Below are 26,835 nucleotides of genomic sequence, written 5' to 3'. Positions count from 1 at the left end.
CGTTGCACGTGTGTTCCATGTGATTTTTTTATAGATTCATTAGAATAATTAAAATTTTATGCAAATCGTGTGAAGTGAGTAATATTTTCTTAATGTGCGTCAAGAAACACCAAATGAGGGGCACATTGTAATGTTTAAAATCAATTACTTTGAAGCTACCATCAGTAAATCAATTCCGTTGAAGCTATTATCAATAATTTTTGAACTTTTTTTAGTAGTTAACACACTTTCAATAAAATCACAAATGACTAATTTGAGCCAAATAACAATGCAGACTTATGATAATGATAAAAAATTCATAAAAATGAGATTGGTAAAGTCTAATAGAGAAAAAAGACACAAAAAATAGAAGAAAAATATAATTTCTTTTGTTCTACATTAATTTAATTAGTGTATTATATTTTTCAAAATTATGAAATCTGTTTTAGCTATGACTTTTAGTTTTAAATTCAAGACTTCACGCTGAAGCAAACATGTGTCCATCGATGTGTATGCTTTAGCGTGCTTCAAAAAAAAAATTAAATAATTATTTATTTTGATGTACTTTAATTTAATTAGTGCATAGTTTCTTCGAAATTATGGAATCCGTTTTAGCTATGACTTTTAGTTTTAATTTAATATTCTATAGTTATTGCCTTATTATTTTGAATTTCGGTAATATTTATTTATAACTTGTAACTACTTTGAGTAAAAAATCAATGACCGATACGAAAAATGCTTTAAGTATGGGACTTTTCACATTAAATTTGCGCAAACAAAAGTAATTAACAACTTAAATATCTAAAAATCATGTTAAAAATTAATTATCTTTCTAAATTTTACTTATATTACATAAATTAAAATAAAAAAATACTAAAATATTATGCCCGTGCAACACACGGACACCTGTGTATAGTAAGATATAAGAAAGAAATAGAGAAGAGAAGGATACCTTTGTATCAAATCAAGTGAAGCCTTTACTTACTCTTTGTCATTTTGGGTTTTCACAACTTATAATGTAGAATTAGAGGGGTAGGAACACCCATTTATAGTAGGGGAATAGGCTATATAAGGAAATAAAAGAAATAACCAATATTTATAGATTGAATCACGAGGAATTCTAGGTATAGGAACACTCGTTTATAACATGAGGGAAAGATATTTATGAAAATGCAAAATAAATGAGGTAAAAGATACTTATATATTGAATCACGAGGAATTCGAGGTTTAGAAACACTCATTTATAACATGGATGGAAAAGGTATATGTGAAAATACAAGAAAATTGAGGTAAAAGATATTTATGAAAAATTCACGAAAAATGTCTTGACTAAAACATCTTAAAATAGAGTTGTCAAAATGAGTTTGACCGGTGAAATTAGTCGAAGTCAAATTATTAGTTTGGTGTGGTTAGACTGTCATTTTCCACGCCAATTTAAAACTAAGACTCTTTAGTCTATCCCTGATCAGTTTGTCGGCCTCGTGTGATGGAGTTTGACTAATTCATGGGTCAAAATATTAAATTTAAATATAAAAGTGAAGATTCGTATATAATTTTTTAAGAATAATTTCAATCGTTAAAAGGGTATACATCAACATTTGATTGGTAACAACTATCTTTTAAGGAGATAAGTCCAAAGGATATCCAACAACCTAGATAGGATAGCTAGAAAAAAATTCTATAAATATTTTAGACACTATTATCATACTAGTCTCTGGACACGTACGTTGCACGTGTGTTCCATGTGAATTTTATAGATTCGTTAGAACAATTAAACTTTTATGCAAATCGTGTGAAGTGAATAATATTTTTTTTAATGTGCGTCAAGAAACACCAAATGATGGGCACATTGTAATGTTTAAAATCAATTACTTTGAAGCTACCCTCGGTAAGTCAATTCCATTGAAGCTATTATCAGTAATTTTTGAACTTTGTTTAGTAGTCAACACACATCCAATAAAATCACAAACGACTAATTTGAGTCAAATAACAATACATAATTACGATAATGATAATTTTTTTTTTATAAAAATGAGATTGGTGAAGTCTAATAGAGCAAAAACACACAAAAAATAGAAGAAAAATATTATTTCTTTTGTTCTACTTTAATTTAATTAGTGTATAATATTTTTCGAAATTATGAAATCCGTTTTAGTTATGACTTTTAGCTTTCAATTCAAGACTTCATGCTGAAGCAAGCACGTGTCCGTCGACGTGTCTGCTTCAACGTTTGTCGGAAAAAAATTAAATAATTATTTCTTTTGTTCTACTTTAATTTAATTAGTGTATAGTTTCTTTGAAATTATGGACTCTAGTTTAGCTATGACTTTTAGTTTTAATTTCATATTCTATAGTTATTGCTTTATTATTTTGAATTTCGGTATTATTTATTTATAACTTGTAACTACTTTGAGTAAAAAGTCAATGATCGATACGAAAATTGCTTTAAATATGGGCCTATTCACATTAAATTTGCACAAACAAAAGTAATTAACAACTTAAATATCTAAAAAATCATATTAAAATTTAATTACCTTTCTAAATTTTACTTATATTACATAAATTAAAATAAAAAAATACTAAAATATGCACGGGCACCTTTGTCTAGTAATATATAAGAAAGAAATAGAGAAGAGAAGGATACCTTTGTATCAAATCGAGTGAAGCCTTTACTTACTCTTTGTATTTTTTGTGTTTTCGCAACTTATAATGGAGAATTAGAGGGGTAGGAATACCCATTTATAGTAGGGGAAAATGCTATATAAGGAAATATAAGAAAAAACCAAAATTTATAGATTGAATCATGAGGAACTCAAGGTATAGGAACACTCGTTTATAACATGAGGGAAAGATATATATGAAAATGCAAAAAAATTGAGGTAAAAGATATTTATATATTGAATTACGAGGAATTCGAGGTTTAGAAACACTCATTTATAACATGGGTGGGAAAGGTATATGTGAAAATACAAGAAAATTGTGGTAAAAGATATTCATGAAAAATTGACGAAACATGTCTTGACTAAAATATCTTAAAAAAGAGTCGTCAAAATGAGTTTGACCGGTGAAATTAGTCCAAGTCAAATTATTAGTTTGGTGTGGTTGGACTGACATTTTCCACGCCCATTTAAAACTTAGACTCTTTAGTCTATACCTGGTCAGTTTGTTGGCCTCGTGTGTTGGAGTTGGACTAATTCATGGGTCAAAATATTAAATTTAAATATAAAAGTGAAGATTCGTATTTAATTTTTGAAGAATATTTTCAATTGTTAAAAGGGTATACATCAACATTTGATTGGTAACAACTATGCTTTTAAGGAGATAAGTCCAAAAGATATCCAATAACCTAGATAGGATAAGTAGAAAAAAATTCTATAAATATTTTAGACACTATTATTATACTAATCTCTGGACACGTGCAACGCACGTGTGTTGCACGTGTGTTTCATGTGATTTTTTATAGATTCGTTAGAACAATTAAATTTTATGCAAATCGTGTGAAGTGAGTAATATTTTTTTAATGTGCGTCAAGAAACACCAAATGAGGGGCACATTGTAATGTTTAAAATCAATTACTTTGAAGTTACCATCAGTAAACCAATTCCGTTGAAGCTATTAGCAGTAATTTTTGAACTTTGTTTAGTAGTTAACCACTTTCAATAAAATCACAAATGACTAATTTGAGCCAAATAACAATACAAACTTACGATAATGACAAAAAATTCATAAAAATGAAATTGGTGAAGTCTAATAGAGAAAAAACACAAAAAATAGAAGAAAAATATTATTTCTGTTGTTCTACTTTAATTTAATTAGTGTATAATATTTTTCAAAATTATGAAATCCGTTTTAGCTATGACTTTTAGTTTTCAATTTAAGACTTCACATTGAAGCAAGCATGTGTCCGTTGACGTGTCTGCTTTAGCGTGCTTCGGAAAAATATTAAATAATTTTTCTTTGTTCTACTTTAATTTAATTAGTGTATAGTTTCATCGAAATTATGGAATCCGTTTTAAATATGACTTTTAGTTTTAATTTCATATTCTATAGTTATTGCTTTATTATTTTGAATTTCGGTAATATTTATTTATAACTTGTAACTACTTTGAGTAAAAAATCAATGATCGATACGAAAAATGCTTTAAGTATGGGCCTCTTCACATTAAATTTGCACAAACAAAAGTAATTAACAACTTAAATATCTAAAAAATCATATTAAAATTTAATCACTTTTCTAAATTTTACTTATATCACATAAATTAAAATTAAAAAAATACTAAAATATTGGGCCCGTGCAACGCACGGGCACCTGTGTCTAGTAGATATAAGAAAGAAATAGAGAAGAGAATGATACCTTTGTATCAAATCAAGTGAAGTCTTTACTTACTCTTTGTAATTTTTGTGTTTTCAAAACTCATAATGGAGAATTAGAGGGGTAGGAATACCCATTTATAGTAGGGGAAAAGGCTATATAAGGAAATACAAGAAATAACCAATATTTATAGATTGAATCACGAGGAATTCTAGGTACAGGAACACTCGTTTATAACACGAGGAAAATATATATATGAAAATGCAAAAAATTTGAGGTAAAAGATATTTATATATTGAATCTCGAGGAATTCGAGGTTTAGAAACACTCATTTATAACAAGGGTAGAAAAGGTATATGTGAAATTACCAGAAAATTGTGGTAAAAATATTTATGAAAAATTCACGAAACATGTCTTGACTAAAATATCTTAAAATAGAGTTGTCAAAATGAGTTTGACCGGTGAAATTAGTCCAAGTCAAATTGTTAGTTTGGTGTGGTTGGACTGACATTTTCCACACCCATTTAAAACTAAGATTCTTTAGTCTATCCTTGGTCAGTTTGTCGGCCCAGTGTGGTGGAGTTGAACTAGTTCATGGGTCAAAATATTAAATTTAAATAGAAAAGTGAAAATTTATATATAATTTTTTAGAATAATTTCAATCGTTAAAAGGGTATACATCAACATTTGATTGGTAACAACTATGCTTTTAAGGAGATAAGTCCAAAGGATATCCAACAACCAAGATAGGATTGCTAGAAAAAAAATTTCTATAAATATTTTAGACACTATTATCATACTAGTCTCTGGACACATGCGTTGCACGTGTGTTCGATGTGAATTTTTATAGATTCGTTAGAACAATTAAAATTTTATGCAAATCGTGTGAAGTGAGTAATATTTTTTTAAATTGCGTCAAGAAACACCAAATGAGGGGCACATTGTAATGTCTAAAATCAATTACTTTGAAGCTACCATCAGTAAATCAATTCCGTTGAAGCTATTATCAATAATTTTTGAACTTTATTTAGTAGTTAACACACTTCCAATAAAGTCACAAATGACTAATTTGAGCCAAATAACGATACAAACTTATGATAATGATTAAAAAAAATTCATAAAAATGAGATTGGTGAAGTCTAATAAAGAAAAAACACACAAAAAATAGAAGAAAAATATTATTTCTTTTGTTCTACTTAAACTTAATTAGTGTATAATTTTTTTCGAAATTATGAAATTTGTTTTAGCTATGACTTTTAGTTTTAAATTCAAGACTTCACGCTGAAGCAAGCATGTGTCCGTCGACGTGGTTGCTTCAACGTGCTTCGAAAAAAAATTAAATAATTATTTCTTTTGTTCTACTTTAATTTAATTAGGTTATAGTTTCTTTGAAATTATGGAATCCGTTTTAGCTATGACTTTTAATTTTATTTCATACTCTATAGTTATTGCTTTATTATTTTGAATTTCGGTAATATTTACTTATAACTTGTAGCTACTTTGAGTAAAAATCAGTGATCGATACGAAAAATGCTTTAAGTATGGGCCTCTTCACATTAAATTTGCACAAACAAAAGTAATTAACAACTTAAATATCTCAAAATCATATTAAAATTTAATCATTTTTCTAAATTTTACTTATATCATATAAATAAAAATAAAAAAATACTAAAATATTGGACCCGTGCAACGCACGGGCACCTGTGTCTAGTAAGAAATAAGAAAAAAATACACAACAGAAGGATACCTTTGTATCAAATCAAGTGAAGCCTTTACTTACTCTTTGTAATTTTTGAATTTTCACAACTCATAATGGAGAATTAGAGGGGTAGGAACATCCATTTATAGTAGGAGACAAGGTTATATAAGGAAATATAAGAAATAACTAATATTTATAGATTGAATCACGAGGAATTCGAGGTATAAGAACACTCGTTTATAACATGAAGGAAAGATATTTATGAAAATGCAAAAAAAATGAGGTAAAAGGTATTTATATATTGAATCACAAGGAATTTGAGGTTTAGAAACACTCTTTTATAACAGGGTGGGAAAGGTATATGTGAAAATACAAGAAAATTGAGGTAAAAGATATTTGTGAAAAACTCACGAAACATGTCTTGACTAAAATATCTTAAAATAGAGTCGTCAAAATGAGTTTAACCGGTGAAATTAGTCCAAGTCAAATTATTAGTTTGGTGTGGTTGGACTGGTATTTTCCACGCCCATTTAAAACTAAGACTCTTTAGTCTATCCCTGGTCAGTTTGTCGGCCTCGTGTGGTGGAGTTGACTAATTCATGGGTCAAAATATTAAATTTAAATATAAAAGTAAAATTCGTATATAAATTTTTAAGAATAATTTCAATCGTTAAAAGGGTATCAACATTTGATTGGTAACAACTATTCTTTTAAGGAGAGAAGTCCAAAGGATATCCAACAACCTAGATAGGATTGGTAGAAAAAAATTCTATAAATATTTTAGGCACTATTATCATACTAGTCTCTAGACACGTGCGTTGCACGTGTGTTCCATGTGAATTTTTATAAATTCGTTAGAACAATTAAAATTTTATGCAAATCGTGTGGAGTGAGTAATACTTTTTTAATATGCATCAAGAAACACCAAATGAGGGGCACATTGTAATGTTTAAAATCAATTCTTTTGAAGCTACCATCAATAAAATCAATTCCGTTAATGCTATTATCAGTAATTTTTTAACTTTGTTTAGTAGTTAACACAGTTCCAATAAAGTCACAAATGACTAATTTGAGCCAAATAACAATACAAACTTATGATAATGATAAAAAAAAATTCATAACATTAGATTGGTGAAGTCTAATAGAGAAAACACATACAAAAAATAGAAGAAAAATACAACATACACATCATTCGTAAGACTTTATTCATATAGATTATAGATAGAAAATAAATATAGAATCAATAAATTATCCTTATTCGGAATTTGGAAGCTACAAGTTTAAAGAGGAAAAACAAATGGCACAGACCATGAGAGGGAAGTAACTGCGCTGACAAATCCTATAATTTGCAAATTATGTATAACGAAGTATGCATCATATTTTTTTCCAGAATAAGATAATACTTATTTCTGACAAAAGTTGAGACAAAATTTATCAACGGTGCTTGACATCATATTTATTGCTTCACACACCATAATATATATATATATATATATATATATATATATATGGAACATTCGTTGCATATATATATAATTTCAGCTTTTATTATAAAATTTGTGTAACAAAATAATAAATCAAAAATGTCTTTTAAAAGCTATGTCACTTGAGAAAATATTTGTTGTTATGATACGGAGACACCATTTAAATTTTGAACTTGTATTGTGTTTACTATAATTCATTACTTTAGTTATTTATTTGTTGAATAGAAATAAACTCGAAAAAGAGGACAAACATAGTTACCATCTAGAAATAAATATGTGAAGAAAATCAATATCATATAGCCCCATTATGGTATATAGAAATATGCCGATTGAATTTCATGCTCTAGATTACTGTAAATGCATGTAAATACCTCTAACTCTAAATACAGAATTAACTAAGATAATTGAAATTTAAAGACATAAGAAATCTTAAAAATTATCAATAACTGATCAAACAGGATGAATAAACATATTTCTCTACAAAACTTGCTAACAAAGCAAAATAGATGTACATTTATCAATTCAGCCCAAACGTTTAAATTTGTTGTCTGATTTTATAGCTATTTCTTTTATAATAATAACATATATTTTGTGAAATCTGTCTAGGGAGTGTAGGGTGTGCACATACCTTACCTCAATTCAGAAGACCCTCAACTTGAGTCGAGTATATCAAATCAGAGAAAATATGAAAAAGAAGAATGACAGTGAAGAGAATATAATATAATATAACAACTATTACGAAAATAACAACAACAACAACAACAAAAGTGCAATAATCGAAACACCATAAAAACAATTGGTGGTAAAAAGCAAAAGCAAGACAGTACAAGAATAAAAGTACTACTACGACAGACACCACTAAACCTAAACCCTTTAGAAAGCAAGAGAACACTCCACTATAACCTTCTACCTTAATCTACGATCTTCATGCTTAAGCATTTTCTGTAATTGTTGAAATTGGTTTCTTTTTTCGTCTGAGCTCTGAAAGGCGAATTAGCTTATGTATTTGCCAATAATAATTTACCTCATGCACTTGATATTTATAAGCCAAAAGTTTTCCTAGAATTCTGTAGAAAGCTCAAAAGTTATGTTGGAGAATGGAGAGACATTCTTAAAATGCCTTTTAAAACACTTTTTCATTATATAATATAATATGATATAATTATTATTTAATATTTAATTGATTAGAGATTTTATAACATTTTGAAAGATATGGGTATAATAGTATTTCAACTTTTACTTTTGTGGCTTCCGACTTTTAGTATAATATGATATGATGATTATGCAAGTTAGGTTAATGAAGTAAATAAATACTTCCTTACCGTTTATACAAGAAAAAATGATTGATACAAGTGTTTGTACACTCCAATATTTCTAATATTTAGTATCAGAGCTAATTACCTTAAGTAACTTATGGAGAACTTGGATTCTTAAAAAATGAAAATAAAAAATCTTATAATTGAAATAAATGTATGTGAGATTAGCTATGATAATTACGAGGAGGTTGGACTAGAGAAGCCACCAAATTGACAAGATACATAGATTAAGTATACCAAACTGTAATGATTTCAAAACTGTAAAATCTTTTGAAAAAATAATTTTATGATAAGGAGTTAAACATAGGCTCAACCTTGATGAAGTAGTTTTTTATGGTATAGTTACATTATGAAAAATCTTAAATAAAGAAGATATTCTGTTATAGAAAATCTTTAAAAAATAAAATTAATAATTATAATGAGGAAAAGGAGCTATTAAGAATATTCAAAAGATGAAGGGGTCATTGCACAGCTCCTACCATCCCTTTTTAAAGATTTAATCAATTGTATTGTTTTAGTATTGAAGAGTCCAAAGACTTGAACAACATGCATGATCATAGAAGAGTTTATTAGTTATTTGCAAGTTTATGAAGAGAGATTGAAGAAGTTGAATCTCAGAATCAACTGAACAAACTTTTAAAGAATATTTTCTTTGATAAAAAAAATGAAAGACATAACTTGTATCATAGTCGTAAATATGAATGAGGTAAAGAAGTCAAGTTTGAGCTTTTCAAATTAGAAAACTCAATCATGGTTATCTTCACCAAGTTAATAGAAACTAATACCCTTTGCATATTTTTTTTGAGTGATTAATCTAATTTTAAGAGCATCTTGAAAATTAAATTAGATTCATCTAAAGTACATAAATACTCTTCGATTATGTATGAGGATATTAATGTAAGGTTATATATATTCTTGTGTTCATAAACTACGGAACATGTATTACTTATTACTAGAAAATAAATTAAAGCAATTGTGTTAGATTAGGACAAGCTAGAAGAAGTCTTTTATTTATATATATATATATATATAGATAGATAGATAGATAGATAGATAGATAGATATTCTAGTCATATTAGGTAAGCAAGCTGAGTACAACGAAATTTTATAAGTGGGGTCTTGACAAGGTAGAATATATGCAAATTTTAGTCTTATTTCGTGAAGATAGAGAAGTCTTTTTATAGCTTTCATGCGATGTTGGTGGACCGGAAATTGGGGATGTTGGCTCTTGTTACAAATGATTTTGAATATTCCTAATAATTAGGAGATTATTTTAGGGATCTAAGAAGTTGTAACTTTTCTAATTACCATTCTCAAAAGCTGTATTTGAATATATGCTCTCCCCCAAATCTATCAGCCCATTTCCACCCCCATAATGTTTGCATAAATTAAAGTGTAAATTTCATATATGACATATATTATAGTACTATTTTCAGGCTATAGCAGTAGATATAGACTTTCAAGCTATAGCATTAAAAATTTCAGGTTATAACAAATTCACAAATAAAAGAAATGTTTTTATTAATTTGAAAAAAGTTTTTTAAAAAATAAAAACGAAAATTTACAAAAAAAAAATGGAATTATAGATAATAAAGTAAAAAACTGAAAGTGTGGCCTGTAATTTAATTTGAATTTATTGTAGATAATTAATGATTACCATGAAATAAGGGATTCAAACAAATTAACAATATTTTTTATCCTTAATTCACTCAAAATCAGTTAAGATAAATTAAAGAATCAGATCATATCATTCTTTGGTAGATAATTAATAAATAGCACGAATTAAGGGATTTAAACTAATTAAGATTATTTAGTATCCTTAATTCACTCAAATCAGTTAAAATCAAATAAAAATTCAGATTTTATCTTCTTCTTTTTCAACGTTTCTCTCTCTTCAATTTGCAACAAAAAAATTCAACGTTTCTCTCTTCAATTTTTAACCAAAAAAAATCCCACATTCGAGTAATTGAAGTTTTTTTCATCTTTAAAAATTCTTGATTTTGTTGTGATGGACAACTACGTATCAGTTTTAATCAAACATGGTGAAAGATTGGATCCTTCGGGTTAGTATTTATTATTGTTTAACGTTTGTTTTAGAATGATAGCGAAATGAAACAAAAATGATCAAGTTGTCGATTAATTGAAGGTGGAGTCATGTTTTGTTAACTGTTGATATCATATTATGTTTACTGTTGTGAAATGTAAAAAATTTAGTGTTTTTTTTGTTTATTTGTTTATTTTGTATACGGTTATTGTTTTGTGAAATTATAAATGTAATGTGATGTTATGAATAAATTTGATAGAATAAATTAAATGAAATTTGTATGAAAGTGTGCTAATTATTCTGTAAAAATAATTTAATTATAATGTTGACGAATTTATGAAAATTTATTTTATTTGATAATGAATTTGATAGTATAAGTCGAATGAATTATGTAAAGTGTGTTAAGAAATATGTAAAAAAAAATTGGAATTCTTGACGAAGTGTATTACAAGTGTTTTAAATTGGTATTAAATGTGAAATTGTTGAGTTTATATTAGTTTTGTTATTTCTGTATAAAGTTGGGTGACAGTAATTAATTATTTGAGACGAGAAATGTATATAGTTTGAATGAATAATCGTTTTGTATGAAATGTGTATTAAATGAGTATGAAAATGTATAAATTTGGTATGAATGATGATTGTTGTATGAAATGTGTATTAAGTGAATATTAAATGTGAAATATTATGTTTTGTGTGAAATTTGTTTTGTAATGTACTGTCTGAATGATATTTGTATGAAAAAATAATGACGAGTGTGTATAATTTTGTTGTTATTATAATGATTTTTATGGATGAAATTTGTATTGTCTTTGAAATGAAAAGTTAGTATTATTTAACATATTTCTAATTGATTTGTATAATGTTAGACTAATTGTTTTTTTTTTTTAATGAAACAGAGAATTATGTTGATTTTCAAATGAGATGAATATATGAAAGAGGGTTGCTAATGTGAAATTCAAAAGGTCCAAAGTTATTTGCAGTAGATGTTGTCAAGTTGGCCACAACTTGAAGCATGTTCAAATTATCCTGTGCAAAACTACTAATTGTTGATTTGTTTAGACTATGTATAATTTTTATTTTATTTTGTCGTTTAGATTAATGTTTTGTTTTGATAAGAAACATAATTATTTGAAGTGTATTATAAACTTAGTGTTTAATATACCGTTCATTCTTTATACATTGTTTATTCATTAATCATACAGATTGTATACTGTTAAAAATAAAATTTATTCTAGCTTAATGCATAAGATAGTGTAAATATTAGTGATAATTATAAAAAGTAATTATGGTATCCTGAGTATTTAATTTAATGTAAGTTTACATGAATATTAATTTGGTTTTCAACTGGTGTCCTACTATAAATAAATTTAAAACAAATTGCAGTTAGTGTTTCATTCCCACACTAACTTCAGTTAGTGTCATACACATATTAATCAAAATTTCATACACGTATTATCCAAACAACATCCATAAAATTTAAAAATTCATATAATCACACAATTTATACCATTTGTATATCAATATTATATCACAATTCATACAATATCCAACAATAAAATATTAAACTCATAGGCATACACGTATTAATCAGATTTCATACATGTTTCATCCAAAAACATGTTTAGAATATAAAGTAAGCATAATGTGATTTTTTTTAGAAAAAATCAGTAGTTTGACAAATCATATAATTTTCATACCAATTTAATAATTTATACCATAAACACAATTAATAGACAATCACACCAATGTTAAAACGCATTCATACCATTTGTATACCATTATTATATCACAATTCATAAAATTTTCAAAATCAAAACATTTAAGCGTAGTCATACACATATCAATCAGATTTCATACAGATTTCATCCAATAAATGTACAGTTTGGAAACACACTAATATTTTCAAAATAGTATCTTAAAATTATAATAGGCCATCAGTAATTCATATGTAAACAGTATCTGCCTGAAAGAAAACATATGATATTATATATCATCAAATACTTAAACACAAAAAAATTGTCCAAAAATAAAAAAAATTAACTTTTTGTTGTTCTTCTTGTTCATGATTTTGAAGATGCTCCAACTTCTACATTTTTTTTTCTTTTTTTCTTTTTGATTTCAGTAACAAAATCAAAATCGGAATCAGAAGGGGTTTCAACAACTTTTCCCTTCATCTTCTTCCCCTTTTGCATATTTATAAAATAATACATAATGACGATTGAAACAAATGATTAGGCAATTTAATAACAAGTTGTTAGGCAACATAATAATTACTACTATTATGATTCAATTAAAGTGTAACCAGTTGACTATCGACATTCCCAAGGACAATTTAATATAAATTCTATAAATAAGCTACAACGCAGTCCTACAAAATAAAATAGGGAAAAATAAATAATAATAAAAAAATATATAAAAAGAGGTTAGGTTTAAGCACGATTTATTAAAAACTCTCACATTAAATAAGGAAGTGTAATCAATGTAAAATCCCTATAATTGTGTAAGAGATAATTATGGGGTATTCTTTATTTAAATAATTTAATAATAATATAAAATAACAAAAAATTACTTATTTAATAAAGTAAAATTTAATTAATTTATAAATAATTAGTGATATGTTATAACCCGTAATTAAACTGTTATAAGTAAGAATTTTTTAAAAGTAGATTTAAAACATGTAATATTGACTCTTAAATGTGTATATGGGGTGATTTTTCCTAAATTAAACCCATACATATTCTTGAGATAATATTTTCTGGTTATTTACCAAACGCAAGAAAATTATTTCTGTCTTAAGTGAGAGGTCTTACAAGTAATATAGGCATTCTCTTAAAAAATGAAGTAAATAATGCAATCACAAAATAATCGAAGGGAGATAACACACAATACATGAAGCCATATTGTTCCTTTATGAAGGAAACAGAACAAGCAATATCCTCTTACAAATTGTTGCAATCAATGTATTTTTGTATAGTTTTGTTGTGCTATCCTATCAGACCTCAATACATTGCATCAATATCCAAAAAATGTCACCTTTTCTTGGCTTTTAAACCTATGTACAAAGTGTTAACCCCATCCCAAGTATATTCCATTTGTCTGTCAACTTGAAAAGAATGTGAATTGATACTTCTGGTGTCATCGTCGACCACTTAGGTACTTTGCCTTGAGATATTTAGAACTAGTAGAGACACCTTTTTTTGATCGATTCCTTTTACGAGAATGTTTGGGAGCAGTTTCCTCCTCTTCATCATCGGTGTTAATTGTTTTACTATTTGACCTGATACGCCGAGGAATGTGAACATTGAAGTAATAGTTGATGATGCTTTGCCTATTCTTGGAAGGAAACGATTCTAATGCTGGTCTCATGAAGCTATTACCTTTAGACAGACCCTTCTTAACGAGGGAGCTGAACTTTTTTGGTTCTTAATATTCCACAAATTGGAAACTTCTTCTCCCATCTCACCAAATTCTCAGGCAGTAAAGGCTGTCAACAGTTCAGACCACAACTTCAAGCTCTCTATCTTTAACGTGTCTTTTAACACATTCGACTGGACCTACAAGAACAATGTTCGTTTCTCCCTTTCCCAACCAACTCCTCGTTATCTTCCTTGTTTTCTAGGTTGTTGGCTTTTGGCCATACCGGTGTGCCAAGCCATTTTGAAGTATCAGTTTCCTCCTCTTTATACTTGCATACCATTTCCTTCTTTGATGCTCTTAATGCATTATCTGCTGCTACAACTGGAGTTCCCTCATTTGGAGAGTTGGCCCAATCTGGCACAACAGCCTGAAACCTGGGTCCTACTGGGATTACCAATTTCTCGCTATCTTCATAGATGAATTCACACCATTCTTTTTTCTTCTCACTGGTCAAGGATGGATCCGGTAGTTCTTTTGCTTTCGTCATACTTCATGAGAACATAGAAGAACAATCTCCTAGTGAATATATCACTGTTCCTCAAGCTATGTAGAGTAGTATTTGAACTTTTCTTTAAAAGAGATCACTGTTTTATAGGATACTAGTACCTAGTGCAGTAGAATCAAGCTTTGGTCGAGTGAAAGGGTTATCCAAGTTCCCTGTTTGACAGCAGTACAAGCTCGTTTAGTAGCAACTTACGCAACCCTTCTGTACATGCCAAAAATGAGAAGTTGAACAGACGAATGAGTAAGACTGGACACAAACGGAAAGCAGAGTTGCGTAATAGTAAAGATTATTCAACAAATTAAGAGCAACAGTTTTATCAGCACAAGTCTCATCAGGAACCAGATCTAAGACCCCTCCTCCACAAATGTCAAGAAAACACAGTAAGCTTAATGCAACTTATTAAGTATTATATTGCACAACTCACGTATTGCATTGTACAGCTCACATAATTAGTTATAGAATTGGTTAGAGAGTTAGTTAGCTCATGTATTCAATATGTATAGTTAGTTAGCTCAAAGTGTAATAGTCTAGAAGCTTCCAGCTGATGTGTATATATACTTCACTGATGAAATAGAATCATTCAAGCTTTGCATTCTACAAATTATCTTCTCTGTTCTTCTTCTTTACTGATTGTAGTCAAGGCTTCCATTGTTTCAATTCTGATATGGTATCAGAGCAATCTCGATTCTGAGGTACTCATCCTTTTACGATCTGATCTGCGATTGCGTAGATATTTTTTTGTTGTTCGTTTTCTCCTTTTCTGCTCATCTATGGCGGATGCTACAAGTTCTGATCAATCTGGTGGTTCCACCAACAACACAATTGATTCCAATCACCCTCTTTATATGCATCCTTCTGATAACCCCGGAGCAATGCTTGTACCAGTTCAATTTGCTGGAATTGGTTTTCGTTCCTGGAGGCGTAGTGTTCTGAGATCACTTTCAGTGAAGAACAATTTGGGCTTCATTAATGGGGATTGCCCACGTCCTCAATCCAATGACTCATCGTACAGACAATGGGAAAGATGTGACGATATTGTTACCTCTTGGATCCTAAATTCTCTATCTAAGGAAATTGCTGATAGTGTGGAGTATGTCCAGGATTCTGCAGAATTATGGAGAGAACTTGAAGATCGATATGAACAAACGAATGGTGCGAAGTTGTATCAGATCCAAAGAGAAATTAACGACTTGTCACAGGGCTCTCTTGATATCACAGGTTACTACACCAAATTGAAGAAGCTCTGGGAAAAGCTTAGTACTTTGAATGCCAAAGCTTAATGCACTTGCAACTGCACTTGCGGAGCAAAGGCACTTGTTCACAAAGCAGAACAAGATAGAAGGTTAATCCAATTTCTCATGGGGTTGAACGAGATTTACACAGTTATTCGTGGGAGCCTACTTATGATGAATCCGCTGCCTACTATGGCTCAGGCTTTTTCTCTGTTAGTCCAGGATGAACACCAGAGGGAAATTAAGCCTTCTAACCATTTTAATGTAGAAGCTACTGCTTTACATGCTGGAAACGTCAGGCCTTCTTCATCAAATGTCAGGCCTTCTTCATCCTACAAGACAAACTATGCTCCTAATGGCTCACATGGCCACTCTCAGCTTCAATACAAGGACAAATTCTGCACTTACTGCAACAGGACTGGTCATCTTATTGAGAAGTGTTATCAACTCCATGGATATCCAACTAATTCAAACAACCCAAGCCCAAATCAAAGAAACAATCCAACTCCGAGGCCTAATACTTTTCGCAAGGGAAATCAGAGGACCAACAAAGGATCTGGCAATAATGTTGTAGCAAATGCTAATTGCACACCAGACTTCACCCCTGGCAAAAGATTAGATGAGGAGATGTACAGTGTGAGCCTTACCAAAGACCAATATGGTCATGTTCAAGGCGTGCTTCAGCAATTCCACAGGGAACATGAGAATGAAGGATCCAACAACAATCCAAACCTTGCTAATGGACCAGCAACTGATTTTGCAGGTATCATAGTCTGCACTTCCTCTATTGATTTTGGAAAACTGTCATGTAATTGTTTCAAAAACAAATCTGACTCATGGATATTAGACTTGGGAGCCTCAAACCACATGACTTTTAATATATCTCTACTACACAACATCACACTTTTACCATATCCTTTGTTAGTTGCCTTGCCTAATGGATACAAAGTTAAGGTGACTCAAGTTGGTAGTGTGACATTAGGGCCCATGATCAATTTAGATAAAGTTCTGTATGTGCCATCTTTTAAATATAACTTGATTTCTATTCATACTCTGACTGTTCACTCAAAATACATTGTTAGCTTCAACAAAACTTCTTGTTTCATGCAGGCCCCTTCAATGAAAAGGCCTCTGGTGATTGGTAGTGTAGAAGAGGGTCTATACTTCCTGTGTCCAAGTTGTTTGAAGAACTCTTTCAATGTTTCAAAATGTAGTAGTGTCATTCCAAATAATTCTTGCAATAACTGTAGTAACAGACAGTCTATTCAGACTTTAGATAACAAGCAATGTACTCCTATTCTCAATAAAGAAATGTCATGTTCTATTCCATGTCCAGTTTCTTGTACTTCTAGTTCTCAAACATGTGCTGGAAATCATGTAGACATTGTGTGGCATAATAGATTGGGGCATGTCTCTTTTGTCAAAATGAGAGATATTTCCATCATCCCTGTGAAGTTCTCAGCCAAGCAATCTTTTATGTGTTCCATTTGCCCTATGGCAAGACAAGAAAGACTACCTTTTAAACTAAGAACCACACTAACCTCACACACTTTTGAATTACTTCATGCTGACTTGTGGGGGCCTTACCATACACCAACACATAACCATTTTAAATATTTCATCACCATTGTGGATGACTTTAGTAGGTCCATTTGGACTCAGTTATTAAGTACTAAGAGCAATGCTTTACAAACTCTCAAAGCCTTCATTGCTATGGTAGAAAACCAATTTGAAACCACTGTCAAAACAATCAGAACAGACAATGGTCTGGAATTTATCAATACAGAGGCAACTTTTTTTTTTCAAACCAAAGGTATACTTCACCAGAAAACTTGTCCCTACACACCACAACAAAATGGTGTGGTGGAGAGAAAACACAAACACCTTCTTGAGACTGCTAGAGCACTGTTGTTTCAATCTAAACTTCCTGTTAAGTATTGGGGAGAGTCCATTTTCTGTGCAACATACATAATAAATAGGCTCCCATCCACTGTGTTGAACAAAAAATGTCCCTATGAAATTTTATACCACAGAAAACCCCTCTATTCACACATGAGAAGTTTTGGATGTCTTTGTTATCCTACTGTATCCATACCTCATAGAGCTAAGTTTGAACCAAGAACTACTCCCCATATTTTCATTGGATATCCTCACGAGACAAAAGGGTACAAAGTCCTAGATATGTCTACCGGTAAGATACATATCTCCAGAGATGTTGTTTTTCATGAAAATATTTTTCCTTTTAATAATACCCCTTCAAATACAACTATTTCACCTATTTCATTGTTGCAGTCACCTTATTTCATTGATATTTTGGATGCTTTTGTTAAAGATGGCACACAGGATACTCTAAATAGTTCAAATGGTCCTACTGCTACATGTGACTTGTCACCTAATCCCTCTGCATCCATGCCTTCCCCATCTGTACCTCCTGCACCCCTATCTGTTAACCAACCTCATGCTCTCCAACAAACTGAACCTAGGAGATCCACTAGATGTCACAAACCTCCAAAACATTTGAATGATTATGTTCACTCTATACCTCAACTTAAACCATCTGTTCCTCAAAACTCAAGCACCAACCCTTCCCTCCAAGCCCTTTTCTCTAATCACCACCACTTGGCTCATAGTGCTCTAATTCCTGCTAGTCAAGATATTGTTAGAAATGTTTGCATTGACAGGGAACCGACTTCATATGAGGAAGCTGTCATCGATCCTGCATGGCAGCTAGCCATGACACAAGAGTTTGATGCCTTGCACTCAAATTGCACTTGGGATTTAGTTCCTCTTCCCCCTGGGAAGAAAGCTATAGGCTGCCGGTGGGTCTACAAGGTGAAGCACAAGGCAGATGGGAGCATAGAGAGGCTCAAGGCCAGGCTTGTTGTCAAAGGTTATACACAGCAAGCAGGGATTGATTATACTGAAACTTTTTCCCCTGTAGTGAAAATGACCACAGTCAGGGCCTTATTAATCACAGCAGTTAAACAAGGGTGGACTATGTATCAGCTGGACATAAATAATGCCTTCCTTCATGGTGATCTACATGAGGAAGTGTACATGGACGTACCACCTGGACTTGCAGTCCAGTCTCCTAATTTGGTATGCAAGTTGAACAAGTCCCTTTATGGACTCAAGCAGGCTAGTAGACAATGGTATGCTAAGCTCACTGAAGCTTTATGTTCTAGGGGATATGCTCACTCTATGTATGACTATTCTCTCTTCTACAAGAAGAAAGCAAATTCAGCAGTTTATGTGGCTGTGTATGTTGATGATATAGTTCTTACAGGTACTGATGCTGATGAGATAGCAGACCTGAAAGTTTATCTAGACAACAAATTCAAAATTAAGGATTTGGGATTACTTCACTATTTTTTGGGAATGGAGGTACTTCACACAGATCAGGGAATTATTGTCTCACAAAGAAAATTTGTGCTTGACTTACTAAAGGAGTATGATTGTTTGCATCTGAGCTCCTTATCTTCCCCTCTTGATCCCAATACCAAGCTGCGAGCTAAGGAAGGTCCAGTTCTAAGTAATAGTACTTACTACAGAAAGTTAGTTGGAAAACTTAACTTCCTTACAAACACAAGGTTGGATATTGCTTTTAGTGTTCAACACTTAAGCCAGTTCATGCAGGGCCTTAGAGAGACACACTTGCAGGCTGCTTTTCACCTCCTACGATACTTGAAGTCTGATCCTACATTGGGTTTGTTTTTGTCCAAAGATGCAGATTTTTCTATGAAAGGCTATTGTGATTCAGATTGGGCCCCATGTCCAGATTTCAGGAAGTCTGTGAGTGGATTTATAGTATTGCTTGGGGGCAGTCCAATAAGCTGGAAATCAAAGAAGCAAGAAACAATCTCTCTATCATCAGCAGAGGCTGAATACAGATCACTCAGGAAAGTAGTAGGTGAATTGGTCTGGCTAAGTCGACTGCTTACTGAGTTGGGTGTTCCCTATCCAAAGCCTATTTCAGTTTTTTGTGATAGTCAGTCTGCCTTACACATTGCCAAGAATCCTGTTTTTCACGAAAGGACCAAACACATCAAGATAGACTGTCACTTTGTGAGACATGTCTTACAACAAGGACTTATCACATTGCATCATATTGCTACACAAGACCAGTTGGCTGACATATTGACCAAAGCCTTAACAGGAATCAAGCACTCTTTTATCCTTGACAAGTTGGCAGTGTTATCTTCACCTCCAACTTGAGGGGGGGTATTAAGTATTATATTGCACAGCTCACGTATTGCATTGTACAGCTCACATAATTAGTTATAGAATTGGTTAGAGAGTTAGTTAGCTCATGTATTCAATATGTATAGTTAGTTAGCTCAAAGTGTAATAGTCTAGAAGCTTCCAGCTGATGTGTATATATACTTCACTGATGAAATAGAATCATTCAAGCTTTGCATTCTACAAGTTATCTTCTCTGTTCTTCTTCTTTACTGATTGTAGTCAAGGCTTCCATTGTTTTAATTCTGATACAACTACTTTGAAAATCTTCTGATTATCTGTTAGCAAAATTCGACCTTCATGACTCATGACTATATGAATGCATTTATGCATATCTCCTACACATTTATGCATAACTAATGTCATAACAATACTTAGATACATTCGTAGATACGAATCTACGAATGTCTATCTATATTTTAAATACATACACTTAGAAGAAACATACATCACAGAGTTACATATTTGAATGCAGAGGAAGGATTAACAGTCTTTATTTCTGGCGACTCTTGTACGGTCACAAAGAGACACTTCAGAAACTATATAAAGGTATTTTGGTCCTTCTCTTTAACTCAACCAAATTTGTACATCCCAAACAAATTTAAAGTGAGTTAGGAGAGTGAAGTTCAAGACTCTATATTGATGAAAACACCATCTCAATCCTTCGCGATGAATCTATCAAATAAACTCAAACAATCACATTTCCAAATTCTTTAATCAACACATTTCTAACTAGTATTAAGGTGGTGTTTGTTTTAAAAAACAATGAAATGATCTTCAATTTTTCCAGTTTTTTCGAAAACAATTAAAAGTTTTCTCGAAATTCTTTTCTCAATCAAAAGCCATTGACCTCAGCTCTGCCGCCACCTCCATTGAAGCTAAAACTACATTACAGAGGAGTGGCAATACAAAATTTCGAATTCGTATCACAAAAAAAGTCAAGGAACTGAATCAAGATACATATTACTTGATTTTCTTGTAGTATACAAATCAGAAAACAAGTTATCAACGCTGTAATTCACCGATCATTACGAAAATTATCAGATTTCCAGAAGATTTTCAGGTATGTGCGTCTCTGATTCATTTGAATCATCGTTTTTATTTTCTCCAAGGCGCAAAAATGAAGATTTTAAACCCTAATTCTTTATCGCGTTCTTTAAACTCTTGCCCAAATTCAATCTTTTCAAGTTTTCTCTGAAATCTACTCTTTAATGTTCTTGAGCAACTGCGCGATTCAATTTTTCAGGCCGAAAAATTGAACGAAAATAAAAAACTAAACTTTTTCTTGATACACTAGCACATTTTCTATTTTTATTTCATGCACCAAAACATAATGTAAATATTCAACTTTTAGGGAAATTTAATTTACATATAAAGATTCCAATTTTAAGCTATAGTCCAAGTATAAAATATACATGTTAAAGTTAATGACGAATATCATCAATGTAAGTAAGCATAATTAGTGAAAAGGAATTGAAATTCAAAAGAACGAAAGTTCACTGGCCTTTTGTTTTCTCAACAATTGTCAAAATGGGACCAAGTTGAAGTTGCTTGCCAATCTCCAGCCTCCACCTTAGTGAAAAAACAAAAAAAAAGAAGGGAAAAAGAGTTAAGTAAATGAGAAAGAACGAAAAATTTTGAAAAACATTTTATTTATAGGTATAAAATATAAGAAAGAAATAGAGAAGAGAAGGATACTTATTCTTTGTAATTTTTGGGTTGTCACAACTCACACTGGAGGATTGGAGCTGTAGGAACCTCATTTATAGTAGGGAAAAGGCTATATAAGAAAACACACACAAAAATCAGGTAAAAGATATTTATATATTGAATCACGAGGAATTCGAGGTGTAGGAATACTCATTTATAACATGGTAGGGGAAACATATATATGAAAATGCGAAAAAGTTTGAGGCAAAAGATATTTATAGATTGAATCACGAGGAATTCGAGGTGTACAAACCCTCATTTATGACAGAGGTGGGAAAGGTACATGTGAAAATACAAAAAAATTGAGGTAAAAGATATTTATGAAAAATTCACAAAATATTTCTTGACTAAAATATCTTAAAATAGAGTCGTCAAAATGAGTTTGACCCATGAAATTAGTCAAATTCAACTCATTAGTTTGGTGTGGTTGGACTGACATTTTCCTTGCTTATTAAAAATAGGGGATCTTTAGCCTATCTTTAGTCGGTCTGCTAGTCTCGTGTAGTAGGGTTGGACTAGTTTTTAGTGAAGATTCATATATATTTTTTTAAGAATAATATCAATCGTTAAAAGAGTATATATCAACATTTGATTGGTAACAACTATGCTTCAAGGAGAGAAGTCTAAATGATACCATCACAAAACTAGGAGTGAAAGCACATCTTTACTCTCTAACTTATAAAAATAAAAGGAAAGAAAAAGGAGGACGGTTGCTCCTCGTCACATAAGCTTACAAAAAATTCTAGAATTCATAAAACTAGAAGCAACCAAACGAAATTTAACCAGGGTCGAATATGAAGTTGCCCTTCTTCACTCGAATTCTAATGTTGGGCTTGCCAACTACATCATTCTTCAAGGTGGAAGTAATCTTAGAAGGAAGATGTATGGCCTCGGTGAAGAAGGTAGTTGTTTTGCAATGTTCAGTCATATTTGCGAGCAAATTAGCTGTAGTTTCTCTGAATGTGTGAATGAAAGAGAAATGACTAAGTGAACTCATGGATTGAATCTGTTTAATATCATCTTTGATTTGCCAAGGGGGTTGATCTTACCTTTAACCATCTGAATAATCAACCGGGAGTCAGACTCAACAGTAACTCTGTGAAAACCATGATCTAGATACCATCTTAGGCCAGTCTTTAGAGCTAGAGCCTCAGCTGAATTATTTGAGCAAAAACCAAAATAGGCACTGAAAGCCATTATCATTTATCCAACATGGTCCCTAAGAACTCCTCTATAACTAATGGAGTACATACTAGCAAACTATAATATTATCAATACAAGGAGTTTTAATATACGCAGAAACATAGTTAAAGACATAATTGCTCCTGAAAATGTACAAAGCTTTGAGAATATGAAGGGTATTTTTGTAAATAAACATTTTAAAAAAAATTATGACCAAAACAAACAATTGAGAAGAAATAATTCTAGCATAATTAATCTCCGCATTACTCACACACCCTAGTTAGCACTATTCTTATACACACTATCGAACGACACAAAATAATCGAACATATCAAAGAGAGATAAAAGACAATGTATGAAGCTGGATGTAAGAAGCCATATCGTTCCTTTATGAAGGAAACAGAAGAAGCAATATCCTCTCAAATCTAGGGATCAATGTATTTCTGTAAAGTTTTTTTGTGCGATCCTATCAGACCTCAATACATTGCATCCTTATCCAAAAAATGTCACCTTTTCTTGACTTTAAAACCTATGTATAAAATGTGAACGCCATCCCAAAACTCTCCCTGGATTGAGAGATAACATACATTTCTCTCTGTATATTCCATTTCTATGTCAACTAAAAAAGAATGTATATTGATACTTCTGCTGTCATCGTCGACCACTTAGGTACTTTGTCTTCAGAGATTTAGAACTAGAACAGGCACCTTTTTTTGCTCGATTCCTTTTACGAGAATGTCTGGGAGCAGTGACCTCCTCTTCCTCCTCTTCATCCTCTTCTTCATCTTCATCATCGGTGTTAATTGTTATACTATTTGACCTGATACGCTGAGGAATGTGAACATTGAAGTAATAGTTGACAATGCTTCNTTTTTTTGCTCGATACCTTTTACGAGAATGTCTGGGAGCAGTGACCTCCTCTTCCTCCTCTTCGTCCTCTTCTTCATCTTCATCATCGGTGTTAATTGTTATACTATTTGACCTGATACGCTGAGGAATGTGAACATTGAAGTAATAGTTGACAATGCTTCGCCTATTCTTGGAAGGAAAAGATGATAATACTGGTTTCATGAAGCTTTTGCCTTTAGACAGACACGTCTTAACGAGGGACCTGAACCTTTTTTGGTCCTTAGTGTTCCACAACTGGGAAACTTCTCCTCCCATTTCATCAAACTTCCAGACATTGAAGGCTGTCTCCAGTTCAGACTTCAACTTCATGCTTTCTTCTTTAATGTGTCTTTTAACACACTCGAAAGATCCAGGGGACCTACAAGAACAATGTTTGTTTCTCCCTTTCCCAACCAATGCCTCGTTAACTTCCTTGTTTTCTAGGTTGTCGTCTGTTGGCCATACCAGTGTACCAAGCCATTTTGAAGTATCAGATTCCTCCTTTTTATACTTGCATACCATTTCCTCCATTGATGGAATAGAAGCTCTTAATGCATTATCTGCTGCTACAACTGGAGTTCCCCTATTCGGAGAGTTGGCCCAATCTGGAACATCAACATCAACCTGAAACCTGGGTCCTACTGGGATTACCAATTTCTTCTCACTGGTCAGGGCTGGATCCGGTAGCTCTTTTGCTTTCGTCATACTTCACGAGAACATGGCAGAACAAAAGTGAATGAGTTTGTCTCCTAGTGAATATATCACAGTTCCTCAAGACTTCTTTAAAAGAGATCACTATCTTATAGGATACTAGTACCTAGTGCAGCAGAATCAAGTGTGAATGAAAGCTTTTGGTCGAGTGAAAGGGTTATCCAAGTTCCCCGTTTGACAGCAGTACAAGCTCATTTAGTAGCAACTTACGCAGCCCTTCTGTACATGCCAAAAATGAGAAGTTAAACAGACGAATGTGTGAGACTGGATACAAAGAGCAATAGTTTAATCAGCACAAGTCTCATCAGGAACCAGATCTAAGAGCCCTCCTCCTCAAATGTCAAGAAAACACAGTAAGCTTAATGCAACTACTTTGAAACTCTTCTGATTATCTGTTAGCAAAATTCAACAGTCATGACTCATGACTATATGAATGCATTTATGCATATCTCCTACACATGTACTTAGACTTTCAGGAGATTGATGCACATGTATGTATATAGACAACTAATGGTATAACAATACATATATACATTATTAGATATGAATATCTATGTATATTAAATACATACACGTAGAAGAAACATACATCACAGATCACATATATGAATTTAGAAGAAGGATTAATAGTCTTTATTTATCGGCGACCCACCCTTTTCCAGTCACGAAGAGACACTTTAGAATCTTTATAAAGGGCTCTTGATTCTTCTCTTAACTCAATCAAAAGCCACTGATCTCAGCTCTTCCGTCGCCTCCATTGAAGCTAGAATTGAAGAACAGGGGAGCAGCGGCAATATAAAATTTCGAATTCTAAGCATGAAAAATTCAACGAACTAAATTAAGATGCATATTACTTGATCTTCTTGTCAGAAAAACAAGTTATGATGTTGTAATTCGCCGATCATTACGAAAATTATCAGATTTCCAGAAGAATTTCAGGTAATTACGTCTCTGATTCATTAAAATCGTCGTTTTTATTTTCTCGAAGGCGCAAAAATGAAGATTTAAACCCTAATTCCTTATCGCGTTCTTCGAAATCTTGCCCAAATTCAATCTTTTCAAGTTTTCTCTGAAATCTACTCAGATTCAGACTCTTTACTGTTCTTGAGCTACTGCGCGATTCAATTTTTCAGGCCGAAAAATTGAACGAAAGAAAAAACTGAACTTTTTCTTGATACAGTAGCACATTTTCTATTTTTGTTTCATGCACCAAAACATAATGTAAATATTCTACTTTTTAGGAAATTTAATTCATTTAAAGATTCCAATTTTAAGCTATAGTCCAAGTATAAAATATACATGTTTAAAAAGTTAATGAAGAATATCATCAATGTAAGTAGGCATAATTAGTGAAAAAGAATTGAAAATCTAAAGAAGGAAAGTTCACTTGCCTCTTTTTTTCTAAACAATTGTCAAAATGGGACCAAGTTGAAGTTGCTTGCCAATTTCCACCTTCTTGGAAAAAAAAAAAGGGGAAAAAAGAGTAAAGTAAATGAGGAGAATGAAAATTTTGAAAAACATTTTATTTTATAGGTATGAGATATAAGAAAGAAAAAGAGAAGAGGAGGATACCTTTGTATCAACTCAAGTGAAGCATTTACTAATTCTTTGTGATTTTTGGGTTGTCACAATGGGGAATTGGAGGAGTAGGAACACCCCTTTATAGTAGGAGAAAAGGCTATATGTGGAAATATAAAAAATAATTAGGTAAAAGATATTTATAGACTGAATCACGACGAATTCGAGGTGTAGAAATACTTATTTATAACATGTTGGTGGGGGGGGTGGGGGGGTGGGGTGGGGGGGAGAGATATATGAAAATACAAAAGAATTGAGGCAAACGATATTTATAGATTGAATCACGAGTAATTCGAGGGGTAGATACACTCATTTATAACAGGGCGGAAAAAGGTGAGGTAAAAGATATTTATGAAATTCACGAAACATGGTTTGACTAAATTCTTAAAATAGAATCGTCAAAATTAGTTTGACTCATGAAATCAGTCCAAGTCAATTCATTAGTTTGGTGTGGTTGGACTAGTATTTTCCTTGTCAATTTAAAACTGGGACTCTTTAGTCTATCCATAGTCAGTTTGACAGCCTTGTGTGGTGAGGTT

General features: G+C 31.7%; 1 protein-coding gene and 2 pseudogenes across 1 annotated transcript; 1 reads left to right on the top strand and 2 right to left on the bottom strand.

Moving 5' to 3' along the window:
- Positions 1–13,969: 13,969 nt before the first annotated feature.
- Positions 13,970–24,972, bottom strand: LOC125874087 (AT-rich interactive domain-containing protein 2-like; annotated as a pseudogene).
- On the top strand, positions 15,841–17,129 carry LOC125874088 (uncharacterized; annotated as a pseudogene).
- On the bottom strand, positions 23,771–24,712 carry LOC125872342 (AT-rich interactive domain-containing protein 1-like). The gene has a single exon (XM_049553060.1). It carries the CDS (start codon positions 24,710–24,712, stop codon positions 23,771–23,773), a length of 942 nt encoding a protein of 313 aa, XP_049409017.1.
- Positions 24,973–26,835: the final 1,863 nt, after the last annotated feature.

The sequence above is a fragment of the Solanum stenotomum genome, chromosome 8 (assembly GCF_019186545.1).
Source record: "Solanum stenotomum isolate F172 chromosome 8, ASM1918654v1, whole genome shotgun sequence".
Classification (NCBI taxonomy): Eukaryota; Viridiplantae; Streptophyta; class Magnoliopsida; order Solanales; family Solanaceae; genus Solanum; species Solanum stenotomum.
The sequence above is the reverse complement of the archived record's forward strand: the minus strand, read 5'-3'. Positions and strand labels throughout refer to the sequence as shown.